The 19,891-nt window shown below is 41.6% G+C and overlaps 1 protein-coding gene across 1 annotated transcript in view; it reads right to left on the bottom strand.

Moving 5' to 3' along the window:
- CCDC170 (coiled-coil domain containing 170) overlaps positions 1 to 19,891 on the bottom strand; it is a 58,852-nt gene that overhangs the window by 31,226 nt on the left and 7,735 nt on the right. Inside the window, exons 2-4 of the mRNA XM_083348745.1 lie at positions 17,488 to 17,622; positions 12,438 to 12,694; positions 5,400 to 5,544 (exon numbers count right to left, since the gene is read on the bottom strand). Coding sequence (XP_083204871.1) covers positions 5,400 to 5,544; positions 12,438 to 12,694; positions 17,488 to 17,622 — 537 coding nt within the window. The remainder of the gene's footprint in view (positions 1 to 5,399; positions 5,545 to 12,437; positions 12,695 to 17,487; positions 17,623 to 19,891) is intronic.

Genomic DNA, 19,891 nt, shown 5'->3' with positions numbered 1-19,891 from the left:
GTTCATTTTTACACCACATTTTCCAGTCTCCAACTCCCATCATTATTTCTGCCCCCAATTTTCCATTTCGTCCAGACTGTTTTTATGACCATTTTTGCATTTTTCACTTTCCATGTTCCATTTGTGCAACTTCCATTATAGGTATGATATCACTCTCACCAATGGGACTGGTTTTAATGATAAGAAACATTCTTCTCTGGCTTCCAGAGGAGGAAGTAAGATCTACAAGCAGGAAATCACAGATCCCCCTCCACCACAGGCTATTTGTCAGTGCATATGGACACAAGTGCACAGCTGTGACTAACCCACAATCTTTATTGGGAAGCCTATATTCCTTGAACAGCTGCTCATATACTTACCAGATTCAAAATAAAGTAAAGCAAAGCAAGATGAGAAGACAGTACTTTGTTTTTTTTATTTGTTTTTTTTTTGTTTTATTAAAATCATCCACAACTACATCATAACAATACATTGCAGTGCTTATTAAAATTCTTTTAAAGAAATGCAAAACATAAGTAATAAACATTCTAATGATTTAGACAAGTTGCTGTTACAATGTATAATCAATCCTTCCCGTCACCATCCCTTTTTGTCAACCATTCATACCACGGTCTCCGAGATAAACAATAATCTGTATCCCCCTTATCTTTCAACAGCATGGTCAAATGGTCCGATTCCACACAATCAATAAATTTCTTGATTAACAAATCCTCAGGAGGACTAACAGAATTCTTCCAATATTGAGCCCATAATATCCGTGCCGCCGTTAACAAATGCGACATCAAAAACCATGCAGATCTATTCAAATTGTCTGGTTTTAAGCCTAACAAAAACGTCTCAGGAGTCAGTTTAACAGAATGTCCTAAAATCTCATTCAACCATATATGAAGCCGATGCCAATACTTCTTTGCTTCAAGAAGACAGTACTTTGTGTGCACCCTAAGAACACAAAGAATAAACCACCTGGGACCCTTACTTCTATTGTTACAGCCCTACACCATAGTATATGCCATTTGATTGCTTGATAATGCAACAGATACCACAGTCCTTTCATTAATATCTTCCCACCAAGGAAAAGAAACTGCTTTTGGGGGAAAACTTACAATGTCTAAGATACCAAAGTGGTTCTAATGCAGATCTGGTTAAAATTTTCTACCGCTTGTAATTAAAACTTGGAGAAAATGGTTTAAAATAACAAATCAGAGATTAGAAACCAATAGGTTGCACCCAATGGTGAACGACAACTTTTCTGACAACCGGTGTACGAGAAGTGTGTACCAGCAAGTGAGAGCAACAAGCCTCATACTCTTGCACAAAGACCACAGGAATCAAGTGATCTTTGTGCAAGAGGTAACAAAACTCATGGACTCAAAAGTAAAATAAAATGTATCTATTAAGATACATTTTCGGCTAGATCAGGGCTTTTCAACCTTTTCACCTATTGTACCACTTTTAGGATATGGCAACATCCGAGTCACCTAGCAAGGTGTCAAAAACTTGATGACCAAAACAAACACACACAAAAAGGAAAAAAGTGATGAAGTACAGGTAGTCCTCGACTTACAACAGTTTGCTTAGTGACTGTTCGAAGTTACAATGGCACTGAAAAAGTGCCCCCCAAGTCATAGCTGAGCAAGACACCTGCCTGCCTGGCGACGCTCTTCCTCCTGTCCGAGGTTTTCATTGTTGTGAGCATTTCTGTTGAGGATTGACAGCGGGGATGAGGTGAGGGGGGTGTTTGGTTTTTATTTCCCCCCCTCTGCTGGGTGGTTGCAGCAGGTTTTGGTCACTTCACATGACCCTGGGACACTGTGACCATCATAAAGATGAATCAGTTGCTAAGCATCTGAATGTAAATCACAAGACCCTGGAGATGCTGCAACATTCCAGTTGATCGGCGCTTCTTCTGGGCTCAGCAGAAGCGCCAGGATCAGCGCCAAGCTCCAGCTGGAGCCTGGTGCCCTGGTGCTGATCCTGGCACTTTCGCTGAGCCCTGACAGCCCTGCAGCTCCAGCCATCTCTCGCTCAGGCTTGTGCGGTGCTGCCACCAGTTCAGTTCATTCCCCTCCCCCGCTACCACTTCTCTAGGTTGGTCGCATACCACCTGCCATGTGCCAATGTACCACAGGTGGTACCTGTACCACTGGTTGAAAAGCCCTGGGCTAAACAACTGCATAATTATAGCTCAGACTCAAAAAGTAATCTAGATTTTGTCTGGTAGAACAGTTAAACTAGTGTCTGAATCATTCCTTTTGTCATTCCATGCAGTCTAGATCAAAAGTAGGCTTTAAGCTACACTGAACCTGCCATGGGACACTTCAGCAGGCTAAGACAGGGCTCAGAAAATATTGATCTTTTGTATCAGCCACAATTAACTAGGGTCACCCATTGTGTTAATCTACAAACTCTGGTTTACAAACCACAATGGCTGGTTTTTACAGCCTGCTAAGCCACAAAACCACATTAAGGCTTTATGGCATTATGCAGGGATCCAGTTATTGTCTTTATTTCTTGTCTTTATTTCTTGTCCTTTTTTTAGTACATCTTTGAAACCAAAGCTGTCTGCTAGCTAGGTTTTTTTCCCCAGACTCACCACTTGTAATGATTTATGATAATTATAATAGTAATGCTATTACTGGCTAAAGTATTAGTATTTTATCATAATATTTTGATTTGTGCTTTATCTGGCATTGCTTTTACTGATTTTCTTATAGCTGTTATATTGAATGTAATCCATTGAAAATGAGAGTCTTAACATGATGCCTTCTGCCCACTTAATATTTCCTATTATTACAATGTATGTGCTGTGTTTTTTTCCTGGTTGTCTTACATTTGTTCACAAACTATAAAAACTTACTGATGTGTTAAAAGCTTTACTGAATGCCCAGGTAGAAGAGTAACTATTAATAAATATGTTAAAGAGAAGGTGTGCAATAGTGGTGAATGGTTGCTTTTATTTATTTCATTTATTTTTTTATTATTAAATGTATATATCATCCATCTTGCAGTTTGGGGCAACTCTAGGTAGTTTGCTTTTAGACTGGCCCCAGCTGTCCCTATTTTTTGGTTTCATCAATCCTGAAGACACTGATTTGGGATGTCAAGAAACAATAAAACAGCTCTGTGATTTAACACACACTCTCTCTCTGATGCATTGTCAACAACTGGATAAAAATAAAGATGTGTTCAGTAGACTTCCAAAATTTTTTCCCCAAAATCTACAAGTAGTTAAGACAAAAAGTTCTGTGGGTCTGCAGAAATTCTGACCTGGGTGGAAGTCTACAGTCAATTTCAAAAGAGATTGTCCCCAAAGATGAAGCAAACTAGAGCTACCAGATCTTGGCTGCAAAACTCTAGACCACAGCATACAGTAGATAACAGCAAACAGTTCAGTGTTTCCATATTTCTCTGCTGCCATTACATAATTATTTGACTTTCTGCAACCAAGATCTGGCACAAAAGGGAAACAGGCTGAAGATACTTCTGCTCATATTGAAAATTTGAGCCCCCAAATGCCTTTTACTTGCTTGGTTGAATTTGTGAGCTGCAGCCTTATTTAAAGAAGAAGAAAAAGCTGGTTGCAATTAACATAAATTGGTTACATCCAGACCAGATTACTATTTATTTTGAAGAGCTGAAAACAAATTAGAACTGTAGACTGGTACATAACTCATAATGTATATGGGAACTATGTAGGTTGATCATATAATACCAATTTTGCATTATTTAAAGGCTAATTCAAAGCACAGGTTCTAGCATTTAAGGTCCTAAATCGGGTGAGAATGTGTTTTTATTCCCTGGGCATATACACACCTGCCCAGATAATAAGAATGGCTCCATCAGGAAAGGTATTTTACAGGTAGTCCTTGACTTACGACCACAATTGATCCCAAAACTTTTGTTGCTAAGCAAGACAGTTAAATGAATTTTGCCCCATTTTGCGGCTTGACTCATTTGTAAAGGGAATCACTGTGGCTGTTAAGTTAGTAACACAGATGTTAAGTGAATCTGGCTTCCTCGACTTTGCTTGTCAGATCACAAAAGATGATCACATGACCCTGGGATGCATGTCAGTTGCCAAGTGCTTAAATTTTGTCACGTGACCCTGGGGATGCTGCACGGTTGTAAGTTTGAAAAACCTTCATAAGTCACTTTTTTCAGTGCTATTGTAACTTTGAACAATCACTAAATAAATAGCTGTAAGTCGAGGACTACCTGTATTGTTCCTTTGGATTCAGAATAAAGACTTACAAATCACTTCCAGAAAGAAAGGTTGCTAAGAGAACAGGCAATTGACAGCTAGCACGAAGGGAGAGGGGAGAGGAGAGGACTACTCTGACAATATGTGTACAATTGCGCATGGAGGAAGGGTTAGATTGGTGTAACTCTTGAAAGAAAAAGACTTGTAAGCTATACTATCTGTTCATGAAAATTTATTTTTGAATACAGTTCTACTACCTGACCAAGAAAGCAGCAGACAGACAAGCAATGTAACATCAAAACTCAATGTGTGATCTCTACATTTATTACTTGGGATAGCGAAGATGTCCATCAGAGTCCCTTGAATAATCTTGGATTAAATTATGCCATATTTATCTGAATTATACCTGAGATGGGACTTGTTCAGTACCAGAGGTAGACCCTTTATGGCTTAGCCTCACTTTACATTAACTGCAGCACAAATATGTCCCATAATTATTTCCATGGGACCTGTCCTCATGATGCAGACTTTGCCTCATCCCCAGCACTTCCCCAGTGCTTCCATTGACCTAAGCCCCCTCCACCACACTTACAGGAGAGCAATCAGTCTGGTAAAGCTTTTTCCTGCTGGCCGCTGACACAGATGGAAGGGGAGGTGAAGCCGAGGGAATCTCTTGATTGCTACTCATAAAGTATAAGGACAAGATCATTCACAAGCTTTATTACTGGGGTAAATTAGAGTTCAGGTGTCAGGATAAGAGAGTGCAAATTATGCAGATATATTATTCTGCTCACCTGAGGACTGCAAGAATGCACCTTAACACTGCTAGGACTATAAAACTCTGTTCCCTAATAACACCCTCTCTCTGGCAGCTTTAAGCTGCCCCTGAAGATTTCATTTTTATCCTTCCTAGCTTTTTATTATCTTTCTGCTGGCTCCATGATGTTTTCAGGTTAATGCTGTGTTTTATTAAAAACTACCTTTATAACATTTTTATAGTAAGGGCCCACACGAGAGGCTACAGTAAAGCCCAGAGTGGAAATAGATTTAATAAAAAGTCCTGGAATGAAGATCTGACATCCTATTTAATTCACAAGATTCCACTCATATAATAGATGTCTTTAGGTGCTTTGCTACTATTTCTGTAGCTTAATTTGAAGAGGCACATTTTATCATTATATAATTTTTAAAAGAAAACCTTGGAGAGCAGATGTTCTGGTGATTCTTCGTTTCCTCTTATGTCCACTTCCAGAAGATAACCAAGTTGTCCAATGAATTCATTTTGTTCTCTGCTGATCTTAGATGCATAGGATTTGCTTTCTTCAGATTTATTCAAATATTTTCTAATTAGGATTCAAAACAAAGCAGAAATAATTTTATTTGTAAGAAAAATATAATGTTTATATTAACTGTGATTATCACGATAGCATTATGTCAGACCAAGAACACATAATTTCATTAACTTAGCTAAGCATATATCTACCACATATTGCTGTGGATTTAATTAATCATATCCTCAACTGTGAATATGTAAGAGAATAGATAGTAGAATAAGAACCAGTTTGGTGTAGTAGTTAAACCATCAGACTAGAAACCAAGAGACTGTGAATTTTCAAGAAAACTCCAGGGACTAGTTTGGCTAATTGTCAGGAGTCAAGATCGAATTCATACAGAGAGAGAGATAACATTTATTGTCATTTTTTTTACTGTGGCACAACAGCACACATCAAAAATGAAATTTAGTTGCCCGCTCTCAGAGTGGAACACATACATGACACACACCTAACCATACTATATACACATATGTATAGACCCACACCCTTACATATACATAAAAAATAAGTATTAAATATTAAATACTGTCCATCTTCAATATATAACGGAAGGAGGAAGCTTTAGAGTTCACAAGGTTAATGCTGTATGGAATGAAACTATGGCTGAATCTGGATGTTCTGCTACGGATACCACAAAGCCGCCTCCCAGAAGGTAACAAGAAAAACAAGTCATGAAGAAGATGTGTCGTGTCCCAGATAATCTTACGGACCCTGCTCAGGCAAAACTTCTGTGCTATGTCCTGGATGGAGGGGAGGGAACTGCCAATGATCTTTTCAGCCATCCTCACCACTCTCTGCACCGCCTTCCTGTCTGAAGCAGTGATGCTTCCAAACCAGATTTTGATGCTGTATGACAGGGAAGGAAGATGTGCTTTTCTCATACGACGCAAAAAATGCAGGCGCTGCTGTGCCCGCTTCACCAGATTCTCACTGTTGATCGACCAAACCAGCCTACTCATTAGCTGCACAACCAGGAATTTGATGCTGGTAACCATCTCCACAGGTGAATCATTAATGCACGGAGAAGTGTGGCTGTGCCTGCCTTTTCTGAAATCGACAGTGATCTGTTTGGTTTTTCTGGTATTTAAAACTAGGCTGTTTTCCTTACACCAGTTCACCAACCCCTCAACCTCCTTGCGGTAAGCTTCTACTTGTCATCATGAATAAGTCCACTACTGTTGTATCATCTGCGAACTTCACAATATGGTTGGTGGCAAACCTAGCACAACAGTCATGGGAGGGAAGGAGGGAGGGAGAGGGAGGGAGGGAGGGAGGGAGGGAGGGAAAGATTGTACTTCCTTTTTCCCTCTTCTATTCTAAAAAAAATTGTGTAATGTGCAAGGCTGATCTTCCTCTTCTGTTCTGGTCTGAATAGTCTCTCCCTGAAAGGGGTCCTAGTCAAAATGAATCTCTGTTTACAGGAAAATACTATTTTCAAATTAGGAAATATATTCCATGGGACTCATAGAACACCAATAAACCGTAATGAATTTTCTTTCTAAACAAAAATCATAATAAAAGTGCAAAAATGCTGTACACATACAGAAAAGCAGACTGAAGTAGAGAATTTTCTCGAGGTCCAAGCAGCAACACTGGAAGGAAGGAGAAAATTGGCCTAAGAACCGCTTCTTCGTTATGACAAATACACAAGTGGAAATTAGCAGAAAGCGGTTCCAACTATGCAGCTTATCTAAGAGAAATTTCAGCAGGCTGTAAAGCCATCCTTAATCCTAGCCGTTTATGAGATCATTAGTCATAGATTTAAAACGTTTCTTCTAAGTGTCCAAAGAGCCCAGCTGAGGTTCCATCTAAGGAAGCGACGCATATGCTTTTCGCATGGATAAAAATACATCTTTTCCCTTGCACACTTCACCCTTGTAGCTTCTGCCAGGCAATTCACATTAAGGATGCTCAGACTACAGATAGTCCTCGACTTACATACTGTTTGCTTAGCGACTGTTCAAAGTTACAAAAAAATACTGGGGGGGAAAAATGAGTCACGATGGATTTTGTCATTTACAATCATTGCAGCATCCACATGGTCACACATCATCAAAATTTAGAGGCTTTGACAACTGACTCATATTTATGGCCGTGTCCCGGGGTCATGTGACCATTTTCTGAGAACTTCTGACAAACAAAGTCAATGAGGAAGCCAGATTCACTTAACAACCGTGTGACTAGCTTGACAACAGCAGGAATTCTCCTGGCTACTGTTGCAAGAAAGGTTGTAAAATAGGGCAAAACTTACTTACTAACTGTTTCACTTAACAACAGAAATTTTGGGCTTACTTGTGTTGTAAGTTGGGATAGCAGTCAGGTTATATGTATATGTATGTGTATATTTTTATTTATTTATTTTTTTTAATTCCATTTATATCCCGCCCTTCTCCGAAGACTCAGGGCGGCTTACAAGCTTAGCAGTAGCCTTCATTCTATGTCTATGCCTGCTTGTTAGGGCTTTCTCCCCCCCCCAAGCGGCATTATTACAAAGTCAGCTTATTGCCCCCAACAATCTGGGTCCTCACTTTACCTACCTTGGAAGGATGGAAGGCTGAGTCAACCTTGAGCCTGGTGGGACTCGAACCTGCACTAATTGCAGGCAGCTGGTGTTACTTAAGGAGGCATTAGCCCACTGCTCCACCAAGGCTCTGTACTGTATATGTACACACACACACACACACACACACACACACACACACACAAACCACGTTGCTCCAAAGTAACATTTGGGGGGGGGAAAGTCCTCCAAAAATGGACCATAAACTGGGTGTCTCTATGTAAGGGAAGATGGAGGACATCCCTCAGGGCTGATAAACATGGCTGATGTAGACGGAAGCGCTCTCTGATTTAGAAGGCAGCTTCAGCATGGAATAAGAAGAGCAATCTTCAAAATGAGATCCACGACAACCGTATGTCTAAACTCTTGACTGATGGAAGATTGGGGGGGGGAATTAAATAGTACTATTGTACAGCCCTCAGAGAAGAAGAGGAATTACAACAGACCAGTTGGTTTGGTTGGTAAATGCTTGGCAGAGCAATAGAAGGGACTAGGAAAACACACTGGATGTGATATCTACTCGGACAAGAGACCACCAAAAATCCTGTAGTTTAAATAAGCCAAAAGTCCAGCTGACCTGCTATTGTAGCAGAGAGTCAGTATTTCTTCCCTCAAGCAAGAAGAATGTACAGCTGGCTGTTGGGTTGCAATTCTCCCTCCTGTTCCTAAGGAAACGGATATGTTGATTTGGAAGGTCATCGATACAAGCCTTGTTACTGAGTACAAATGCTTGGTGAATCCAGGAGTCTTATCTTCCTGCCTCCAGAGTCTCCCAGCTGAAACAGCCTGGATGGGATGGGAGACAAAGTTTCTGGTGAGGTGAGTCATAAGGGACAAAGTATTCAGGATTATGTAGCCATCAGCCTGCTTGTCCTTCACCACAAGAACAATGCTGCTCCAATATGACCTAGCATCTGTGGGCAGTTTCATCCTAAGTATTTTCACAAATCCAAGAAACTGGAAAGGTCTTTGCCATAATGTTTTTACAGCTACTAGCAGTTCTGACACGAGGGTGACAGGGAGAGGAGAAAGCTTACACAACAGATGAGGGAAAGCAACATCCAAGCGTGGTGGATAGAGAATTTTGAATGTGTGAGATTTTCACAATTGGGCCATGGTGATGCGGAGAGAGGAAGCACTCCATTCTGGGGTAGTTGAAGTTGGAGAGGGAACAAACACCAAGCATTTCCAGACATGTTTTGAGACAGGAAGAAAGGAATGGAAGACAAGATGATGGAGTGTCAAACCGAGAGCCAGGAGTTTTTACACTAGTTATAAACTCAACTGTCAACTACAAGGCCACCAAGCACTGTCCCAAGAGTCCATTAATTTATGGGGGGCGGGAAGAACTAGGGGTTTCAACTTTCATAGATACAAGAGGAACTGGCAAATTGACAGTAGACAATCAAGTATTTTGCTTGGCTCAGATCTGGTCTGCAGAAATAATTCTTATCTAAATAAGCCATGTTTTTGAAACATCTGCCAAATCAAGTAGCAGAGATCTGTGATTTACTCCAGAAACTTGATTGGAGAAGTCTGGCAGCTGGAGAACAAATTCCAGTGAATGACCCTTTGAGTTTGCATCTTCTACCCACTGATTTTAAATGATTTGCAGGTAAATGTGTGCAAAGTCTAAGAGAAAGTTACTTATTGCTCCATGGACTACTTTGGCATCATGCAGTTATATATCTTAGTGCATTTCCAAACATAAGCAGAGGAGGAGCAGAGACTTTGACCATAATTCTTGAATTTTACCTTGTTATCCAGAGGTTTAATCCTATAAGGAGTTAAAAGATTGAAAGAATCTGGACTTGTGTTCTATATTCTAGATGGGAGTACAGCCTTAACAATTGCTGTCTCAATGTGCACTATATTCAAAAACTCATTGAAAGTTTTGATAAAGGAAGAACTTGCTAATCTGACCAATAAATATGGGTTTATCTCACAGTTCCTCAGCCAAATACAACTTCTGGTCAGAATCTTAGTGTCCATTGTGCCAAATTAAATAATATCAAGCAAAGAATCAGCCATAAAGTATTTTGCATAAGAAATCATTGTGAGTGCACTAGTTTAGGCTGCAGACTGGTAGATTTTTCTGCCCATACATAAGCCAGTTTGAAGTTGATGCAACACAGGCTCTCCTTGAAGTCTTGAATTTTCTGCCAAAAGCAGAAGATTCCTAATGTTTAAAAGACCCTAGATAAAACTATTTGGGACTTCCTCCTCTTTCTGGAGCGATGATTGCAAGAAACACAAGAATAACTCCAGAACATCTACCAATACAACTTGAAAGCTCCATGACTTTGTTACACAGGAAGTAGGCCATGTTAGCCAGCCTATATAGTTTGCCCATTTACGTTTCGACACTTTTGTCAAATCATCCAGGAAAAGGGATATCTCACTCCCCAGGAAACTTCCTTAACTCTTGGTTAAGCATGTGGATTATTATTTTTTTCCATCTCAGGCTTGCTTTTACACTCATAAGGACTGTAGCTCAGTGCAGCAAAGTTACAAAAAAAATGGCAGGGAAAAGGTTAAGACTGATTAGAGGTTGATTCTTTCCTTTTGTATGGCCACCAAACTGTAATGCAATTTTAAACCAGAGTTAACAAGACTTCCTGAGCACGAAAATAATGAACGGGAAGATCCCTGACTTGTTACAGGTTTGTATTCTTCTGGTCACTCTTAGATTTCTTAGGAGGTGACTTTTGGACTTACTAGGTGTAGAAGAAAAAGAGACCCACCATTATTTTGGATTCAGAAGCAAAAAACCAGAGTCCGTCCTCTCTCTCTCTCTCTCTCTCTCTCTCTCTCTCTCTCTCTCTCTCTCTCTCTCTCTCTGTGTGTGTGTGTGTGTGTGTGTGTGTGTGTGTGTGAGAGAGAGAGAGAGAGAGAGAGAGAGAGAGAGAGAGAGAGAGAGAGAGAGAGAGAGAGAGGACACTAAGTTAAAAAAAAGGAAGAGAATAAATGAATCAAATGCTACTGCAAGTTCTTATAAGTTCATGACCCAACCATTTTCTCCAATAGGTAGGGCTAGTCTAAAGATTCAGGATAATTTGGATAGTTTCAGAGGCAAGATTGCATTGCTAGAGCAGTGTTTCTCAAACACTTGACAACTTCAAGATGTGGACTTCGACTTCAAGAACTCCTCGCCCAGCGTGGGATAGACCCTACTGTCCGCTGCAGAGGCAGGTATCATTCCAAAAAAATTAAAATGCCCTCTGTGGGATTCTCAAGCATGCAAATTAATGAGGTGTGAGAAAAGACCGAACCACTGCAAGGAGGAGTCAGTTACATACTGACCTCAACTCAGCAATAAGGAAATGGGAGTTCCTTATTCTCCCCAAATCCCTTTTTATTCTCCCACTTAAATGAAGTTTCTCATGACTGTAAATAGTTCCAAATTTTCCATTTAAAAAGCCCCGAGAACAGGACAATAGGAGAGTATTCAAAGAAGTTAAATAAAAGTCTCCAAACCTAAATCTTTTACCTTACATCAGAAATGTAACTAATACTAAACAGGTGCTCATGACACAACATACGGTGCCTTGCAAAAGACTTTTATATCACAATAAAGTACTTCCTTTCCTCAGTAATGAGATATCTCCCACTGCCATCAGGGAAACAAAGCAAATCCAAATGGCTTTTTTTTAATGACCTAGGTTGAAACTCAAGTTACAGTTTGTTTCACTTAGCTAAAAATTTCTTTTGTGCAATTCTGAAGGCTTGAGGAGTTACAAATATACAACACAAATATAAAATACACGCAATACTTTCTCGGAAGAAAGTTCAAATAGCGTCCTACCTGCCTCTACACACACACACACAAACATATTCCCAATTTATTTTAAAGAAAAGTAGAAGTATTCAAACTTAGTCTACATATATTAATGAAAATGAGCTCAACCATTTCAGCCCAGCACCCTCACTTAGCAATCATAACAAGTACTGTTTTCTACTACTCCGTGGCAATGTATTAAAACAGGGGTGTCAAACTCAATTTCATTGAGGGCCGCATCAGTATTGCGGTTGCCCTCAGGGGGCCGGGTGGGTGTGGCCAGGGTGGGCGTGGCCTATTGGGTGGGCGTGGCTAGAATGCATATGGCCTACATCGTTCGCATCAAGGGTGCCTATGGGGGCCTGGGCAGGAGTGGGACAGATCTGGGGGTCTCTGGCAGAAGGAGGGTCTCTGGGCCAGGGCCAAGGCAGTGGGGGCCATTCCCTCACTGTTTCCAGGATGGCTTCGTGGGCCGCATGAAACCACTTCGCAGGCCGGATCCGGCCCCCGGCCCTTGTGTTTGACATGTCTGTATTAAAAGGTACTGTCTCCTGCTGTTCTTACCTGATCTGCTCTTCTTGTTCATGGATTTTCTCCTTTAGCTCCAAGTTCTCCTGGAGAATAGCCTGTGATTTTAGCTCTGCTTGATGTTTGGAAATGGCAATTGCGCCTGATTCCTTCTCAAGTTCTTGGAATTTGTGTTGCATGGAAGAAAGGAGAGAGGACTGGCGAGCATCATTCTCCTTATAGCCCCCAATTTCAGCTTTGAATTCTTGTATAGCTACTTCCTGGGAGACTGTTCTGGATTTAAGATCTAGAATCTGTAAATAAAAAATAGGTAATAAAATATAACAGGGATAAAAATATTACTTGATTGTACTTTTCTTGCAAAGGCAGATTTAATAGCATGATAACACGTGCATCCCATGTATTGCTCGAGCAACTGAATTTTCACTTCAATATTTCATATGTGATTAACGAGCACAACTATCAGCCTGAATAGATAATATGTAGAAGGACAAGCAATCTGAATAACTATTTTCTCATAAAAGTAGCTCTTCATAGTAAATAGATTCTGATAGAAACCTTAGTGGAAAACTAAGTGTCTTCTTTTGTGAATCTACTCAGACCTTAAAGTCTTTTTCAGGACTATTCTCAAAGCTCCCACAAAATCTGGGCCCGAAGAAAAGCATATTATGAATGCCAGAATGCACTGGAGCAATTAGGATTTCATTTTTTCTTTCACGGTTTTTAGAATTTATTATTATTGGGGGGGAGGGGAGTTGTTTTTTTGTAGGAATGGTTCCTTTCATGTTTTTTTATTGTCAGTCATTAGAAACTTTGGAAATGGGTGGTAAATCAATGAATTAAATAATTAAGATGGGTAAGTATCAGGAAGAGAAAGGAAGCCAACATAACCTTTTGGAAATAGGTCAAAACAAATCGTCCTCACCTCTACTTTAGTCACAGTGCAGCCAGCACCGCTGCTGAGGAACGTCACCACACCATGGAGCGTCACCATGGCTGAGGAGCGTCACCAGCACCCTAAGTACAGAAACCCCAGCTACCTTATTGCCCGGCACTCCACAGTCTGCCACACCTGGCTGACCTTCACCATCTTTCTCCTCCTGCTGACTAGACATGCCTGGCCTGCTTACTGTAATGCAGTGCTGGCCGTGCTAGGCCTTTTTCATCAGGCCATGCACACTGTTCTCCAAATCGCACACGCTGTCCTCCAAACAGCACACCGTTATCCCCATGATCCTTCAGAAAACCTATGGAAAGCTTCTGAAGTCTTCCAAAGCATCACAAGAACAGGATGCAGTATTTGGGGAATGGCAGCCCCCCCGCCCCATGAGGTCATCTTCTCCAGGTCTCACAAGGAAACCACGATGTGCAACCTGGAGAAGAAAACCCCGTGTAGCTAGCAACCGCCTTGCAAAAGGCCAGGCTGGGCATGCTTGGGTCAGCAGTGGAAGCAAGTAGACCACACAGGTCACCTATGGTGACAAGGGCCACGGAATGGGGGAGGCCAAACGGGTGAAGGTGAACACATGATGCCAGGACCTGGCTTTTTTCAGTTCATTCACAACTTCAAATGGTTGCTCAACTATAAGCTGAGGCTTATTGGACTGTCTGGATCAGGGCAAAGAATTAGTGATAAGGGTTGTTTTCTGAAAGTATAATGAAAATGAATTAAATATATAACTGTGACGTGTGTGTGTGTGTGTGTGTGTGTGTGTGTGTGTGTGTGTGTGTAATCAAAGTCCAGTTCAAAAGTGGATTTAAAAAGGGAACTTCAAACAAAGATATAACAAACTCCTTGTATTTCACCACATAAGCAATAAAACATTATTCTGGGTAATAAATGAATATATTGTTTAACTTTAGAGAAATTAACAGAATTGGCAAAGATGGGAGTTTGAAAAGCTTGAAAACAAATAATAAACATTTGCCTTATGTTGAAAGTTACATTTTCTCTTTGAAATTTTGGGAGCTGTTAACAGAATGAAATAAAAAAAGATAATTGCTTTTGACTCACACAATAATTAAATGAATTAAGAGTCTGCCAAGAACAATTGCATACATAATGCACAATGAATGACTCATGCAATAAATCTAGGAATTAGTATAATGTTCAAAATATTCACACAGACTAAAATCATACAAACAAAAAACCTAAACAATGAATTAATCCTTGGCAGAACTTGTTCTTTCAGAAATAGTCTAGGTCTTTTTTTTTAAAGAGCAAACTTAAGAAACTTCAGAACTCTTTTCTTATGCAGTATTACTTTTGTGATGGCTAGGATTCCACTCCTTGACACGATGGGCACATTAATATGTCCTTCTGTTAGGCTACAGTTCCATGTATCTAGGTATAAGGCCAAGAGAAGTTGTGAAGACATTCCTTGCATAAGATTGGGCTGCGGCACAAGAACATTACAGTACAAGTCTTGTCTATCAGAAAAGGACCAAATGGAAGAAGAGTCACCGTTGAAACTGTACTAATATTCCAAACCAGAACAAATGTATCTGAAAGTTAAGGACTAGCTCAGACATCACAATGTATACCGTAAAGCTTTTGGTTCAGTTTGAAGGACTGGAAATTTGTTCTAAGCTGATTACTGAGAATGCTGAATTCATTTCTGTGAATGCTTTAAAACAGGGGTCCCCAACCCTCCGTCTGTGGACCAGTACCGGGCTGCAGCATGCCAGCAACTGGGCCGCGCAAACGAGCAAAGCCCCATCCATGAGATGTAGGCAGCACACAAAACCACACACACTTGGTCCGTGGAAAAACCTTTCTTCACGGAACCAGTCCCTGGTGCCCAAAAGGTTGGGGAGCTGTGCTTTAAAATACTGTTTTAATGTCTGCTGCTTAATGTTCCTATACTTTTCAGAGCAGGGTATCTTTCTGTCCAGCCAGAAATCTCAGAAATATTCCAAGTAGAAAATTCACTCACACGTACGAAAACTAATAATATTAATTTGGTTCTACCCACAAGATTTTGGGATCGTCCTATTCATTTTTAAAATCAAGCAGTCACAGCTGTATGCTTTAAAAACTGTATTGGAAATTATTTAGTAAAACCATGCAAATAAAACAAACCTCATTATGCAACCCTTGTTTAGCTGTATGCTGTAATTCAGACATGTCAAACACAAGGCCCGGGGGCCGAATTTGGCCCGCGAAGTGGTTTCATGTGGCCCGCGAACCCATCCTGGAAACAGTGAGGGAACGGCCCCCACTGCCTTGGCCCTGGCCCAGGCCGGCTGGGAGCCAATGTACAATTTCGTGGTGGCCTTCTATGCTGAAACGCATTCAGTCTTAGCTCCACAAGGCCATCTGGAAACAGCAAGGGATCAGCCCCTGCCGCATTGGCCCTGGGCGCGCACTGGGGAGGTATCACCGTTTGTGAGGAATGAAGAAAGGCACCATTGCCTGGAAGTGGCCAGCACATGGCCCTGCCTACTTCGGGCAGGCTAGGGGCTGGGCAGCAGGTCTGAGGGAAGTCCTGCCTTAGTCCTTCCCTGTTGCCCTTTCAGCATCCCCTTGCCCCGTCCTCCTGGCCTATCCTAGGGGGTCTCCCATCCTATTGCTAAGGAAGCTTTGGATACAAAGCCAGGTCTCCTTACATGGAGAGGGACCTCGTACCCATCATGGGCAGCCTGGCTAAGGAGAGCAAGCACAGCAGCAGCAGCCTTGAGGAGGTAAGTGCAGCTGGGCACCCCTTGGGGAAGTGGGGCTGGGCTTAGTGCCGTGGGTGCTTGAGGGCTGGGCTGGGCATTTGACCTCTGGACCACCATCCAGCCCAGCTGGCATGGCCTGAGAGCAACAGTGAGGCTCCTCCAGTGGACCATGCCTTGGCACTTGCCCCGGTCCCATCTCCTTCTGCCAGAGACCCTCAGATCTGTCCCACTCCTGCCCAGGCCCCCATTGGCACCCTTGACACGAATGATGTAGAGCTGGCCATGCCCACCCAGTAGGCCACACGCACTCCAACCACACCCACCCAGTAGGCTGCGCCCACCCTGGCCACACCCACCCGGCCCCCTGAGGGAAACTGCAATGCTGATGCGGCCCTCTATGAAATTGAGTTTGACACCCCTGCTGTAATTAGTAGGAAAACATGTTGGTGGCACCTGGTGAAGCATTTTGTCATGTTCTTTCCTTGAGTACGGGTGATCTACCGAAGAAAAACCCATTGCAAATCTGCCATTGGAAGAGGCTAATGGTACACATTTATTAAGTTTATATGCCACCCATCTCACTACTGAAGCAGTTTATAAAATATATAGAAGGGAGAGGAACTATAAACTTCACAGATGCAGATCTTGCAAGATATTTCTAAGTGTTACACGTCAAATTCAAAACCCTTATGAGAAGGAGGAAATCTATTGTGATAGAGGAACAAGAAATAACTGTCCTAGTCTATGCTGATCAGAATCCATGTGGAATGTGTCCAGTTTTGAGAACTGCAATCTAAAAGGGTCATGGCCAAACTGGAGCAGGTTTAGAAGGGGGAAGCAAAGATGTTGAAGGAACTGAAAAACCATTCCTGTGGAACTGGACTTTTTTTTTTAGCCTGCAGAAGAGGACAAGGAGACAGAAGGTAAGACTTCAAATATCTATAAGGTTGTCACATAAAAAGAGGAATGTTCTGGAGGATAGGTCTATAACCAATGGTTTGAGACTACAGAGAAGCAGACCCAGGCTGGTTACTAAGAAGAACTTCCTGACACTAAGAAATTGTGCAATAGGTTGCCTCGTGAAGTGGTAAAGCCCCTTTCATTGGCGGGGGAATGAACAGAGAGAGACTGGACAGCCACTTGCCCAAAAATATTTTTAAAAGATCCTACACCAAGCAGGGGAATGGATTAGTTGACCTCTTCGATCCTCACATATCTACGATTCTAGAATACCTGAGGGAAAATTTGGAAGTGTTAAAAAGAACCTTCAAACACAGGCAGGTTATAATAGCTAGAATGCCTAAGTATTGTACCAAAGAAGAGAGCTTTAATTAAACATTTAATTGTATGTACCATGCAGTAAACATACCCTGTTATTAACCAATATTTTCATGCAGGAGAAAGCATTCGTTTCAAAACATACCTCTGCTTGGGCACATTCGTACTTCACTAGGAGTGCAGCAAGCTCACTTCTGGCTGTTTCCGCTGCGTTCCGATAATGGACTAGCTGTTCTCGAGTGTCAGGAACATCCAGTAGCAAATAATTATGAGTTCTCTGCTTTACAAAAAACAAGGGTTAATGGCAAACAGTCAGAATTCTTATTACTTGTTTTAATGCTTTGCTCAGTTCTTTAAAAGGCATTGTTTTAAATCAGTTTAGTTTTAAAGTCAGATAACTTTAAATTTGATCTTCATTCCAATCTGGGCGTGGAATGAAAACTGCCTTGGAAGATAACAGGCACAAGACAATAGAGTGCAATGGATTTAATTTGCTTGGATATTTATTAACTTTTATATTCTTGACTAATATTCTTTTCTTTTCTTTTCTTTTTTTGCACTGTAGTTCTGCTACAGTGGGATGATCATGGCTCTACAGCGGCCATGTAGTTCTGGATGATCATGGCTCTCATCTGTAGTAGAGTCCATATTGTATGGAAGACTTCTCTTTTCTTCATGGTCAAGTAAAATGCTGGTTTACTTCAGGAGCCTATGTGAATTTCTGGTACACCACCTGGAATTCGAGCTGATGATCTGCGGTTATGACACACAACTTCTTTTCTCTCTTTTTCCTTCAAGTACTCTCATAAAGATGGTAGAAAACTTGCGTAGGTGTCTGAAGACCAATAAGCTGAAGTTTCCTCCAGAAAAGACTGGGATACTGTAAATAAGGTAAGCGGAGAGATAGGAATTGCCCACTGAGTTTCCCAGTTGAGTAGAGGTTTGAGCCTGAATCTCATCAGTCCTGGGTCAACACTAGCAATCTCTGATTCAGCCAACGGTTGTATCCAACTTTACAAAATATATAAACATAAAAGGGAGCTGTGTACAATCTAGCTATAACTATTGTTACTTCTTCACTTGTCGCTTTGCATAGTTTTTAACACTGAAGCTGAACAAGTTACCCTTGCCTATGCATCCATTCCAAAGGATGCTCCATGGGCTTGATTGTGGCAATCAGTTCTTACACTGGATGACATGGATGTCAGTTCCCAAGGCTGGGATCAGATGGACCCCCCAGAAGATGGCTGTGCCATACTCTCTGAAGAACTGGACAAGAGTTTGCTATCTTAATATTGTCTACACCAGGGGTGTCAAACTCAATTTCATTGAGGGCCGCATCTGCATTGCAGTTGCCCTCAAGGGGCCGGGTGGGTGTGGCCTGGGTGGGCGTGGCCTACTGGGTGGGCGTGGCTAGAGTGCGTGTGGCCTACTGGGTGGGCATGGCCAGCTCTACATCATTCGCATGAAGGGTGCCTATGGGGGCCTGGGCAGGAGTGGGACAGATCTGAGGGTCTCTGGCAGAAGGAGGGTCTCTGGGCCAGGGCCAAGGCAGTGGGGGCCGTTCCCTCACTGTTTCCAGGATGGCTTCGCAGGCCGCATGAAACCACTTCGCGGGCCGGATCCGGCCCCCGGGCCTTGTGTTTGACATGTCTGGTCTACACACAGCTGCCTTATTTGAAAGTACTGTTAACTTGTTCCTTCCTTCTTCCCTTTGGAATCAGCGGCCTGTGGAACTCCGGATGGCCCCCCGACCTTCGCTCATTTCGCCGGGACCTAAAAACTTGGCTTCTCGAGCTTGCCGGCCTGGACTGAGGGTTTTGGGTTAAGGTTTTAATTTTTAATTATTTTGGGGCTATTTAATTTAATTTTATTTTAACACGGTATATATTGTACTGTTTTAATTTGCCCTGTAAACTGCCCTGAGTCCCTCGGGAAAAGGGCGGTATATAAATCGAAATAAATAAATAAATAAATTAGTATTATTAATCAGAATTCCTCTTCACTGTTTTCAGTATTGACTGGGAGGGAGGGGGAAGTTTGATCAGGCTACTGCCTAATGTTTGATATGCTTCAGAAGTGAATACGTCGACACACGCAGCTTTGGTGATCACTAAGCTTGGAAGAATTATTTTAATGCAATACATATGCAGTAGTGTATGTCCCAATCAGAATTGTACAGCCTGCTGCTGAGCTTTATTTCTTATTACTATGACTTATATTAGGGCTGTGCAATGCTTCAGATCTGAAGGGGAAAAGATGCTCTGGAGTGTGCGGAGAAGCTTATGGAGCACCTGACCACAATTCCTTAGAGCAACTGCATCTTTTTTCTTTGAATCAGAACTTACTGCATTACCCTAATTTAAATGACTTCCCTGATTCCATGAGTGAGTCACAAATCAAATGCAACATAAAACTAAGACACAGATTTATTGTTGCTGTGGGTTTTTTTTTATTACTGCTCAATGGTAAAAATTAAGTGAAAAAATACATGCTTTATTTTTTTCAACTGTAACATATGGAAGTTAGCTTATGCTTCAAAATACACA

Source organism: Vipera ursinii (genome assembly GCF_947247035.1).
Source record: "Vipera ursinii genome assembly, chromosome: 1".
Classification (NCBI taxonomy): Eukaryota; Metazoa; Chordata; class Lepidosauria; order Squamata; family Viperidae; genus Vipera; species Vipera ursinii.
This window is presented reverse-complemented; position numbering and strand designations above follow the sequence as displayed.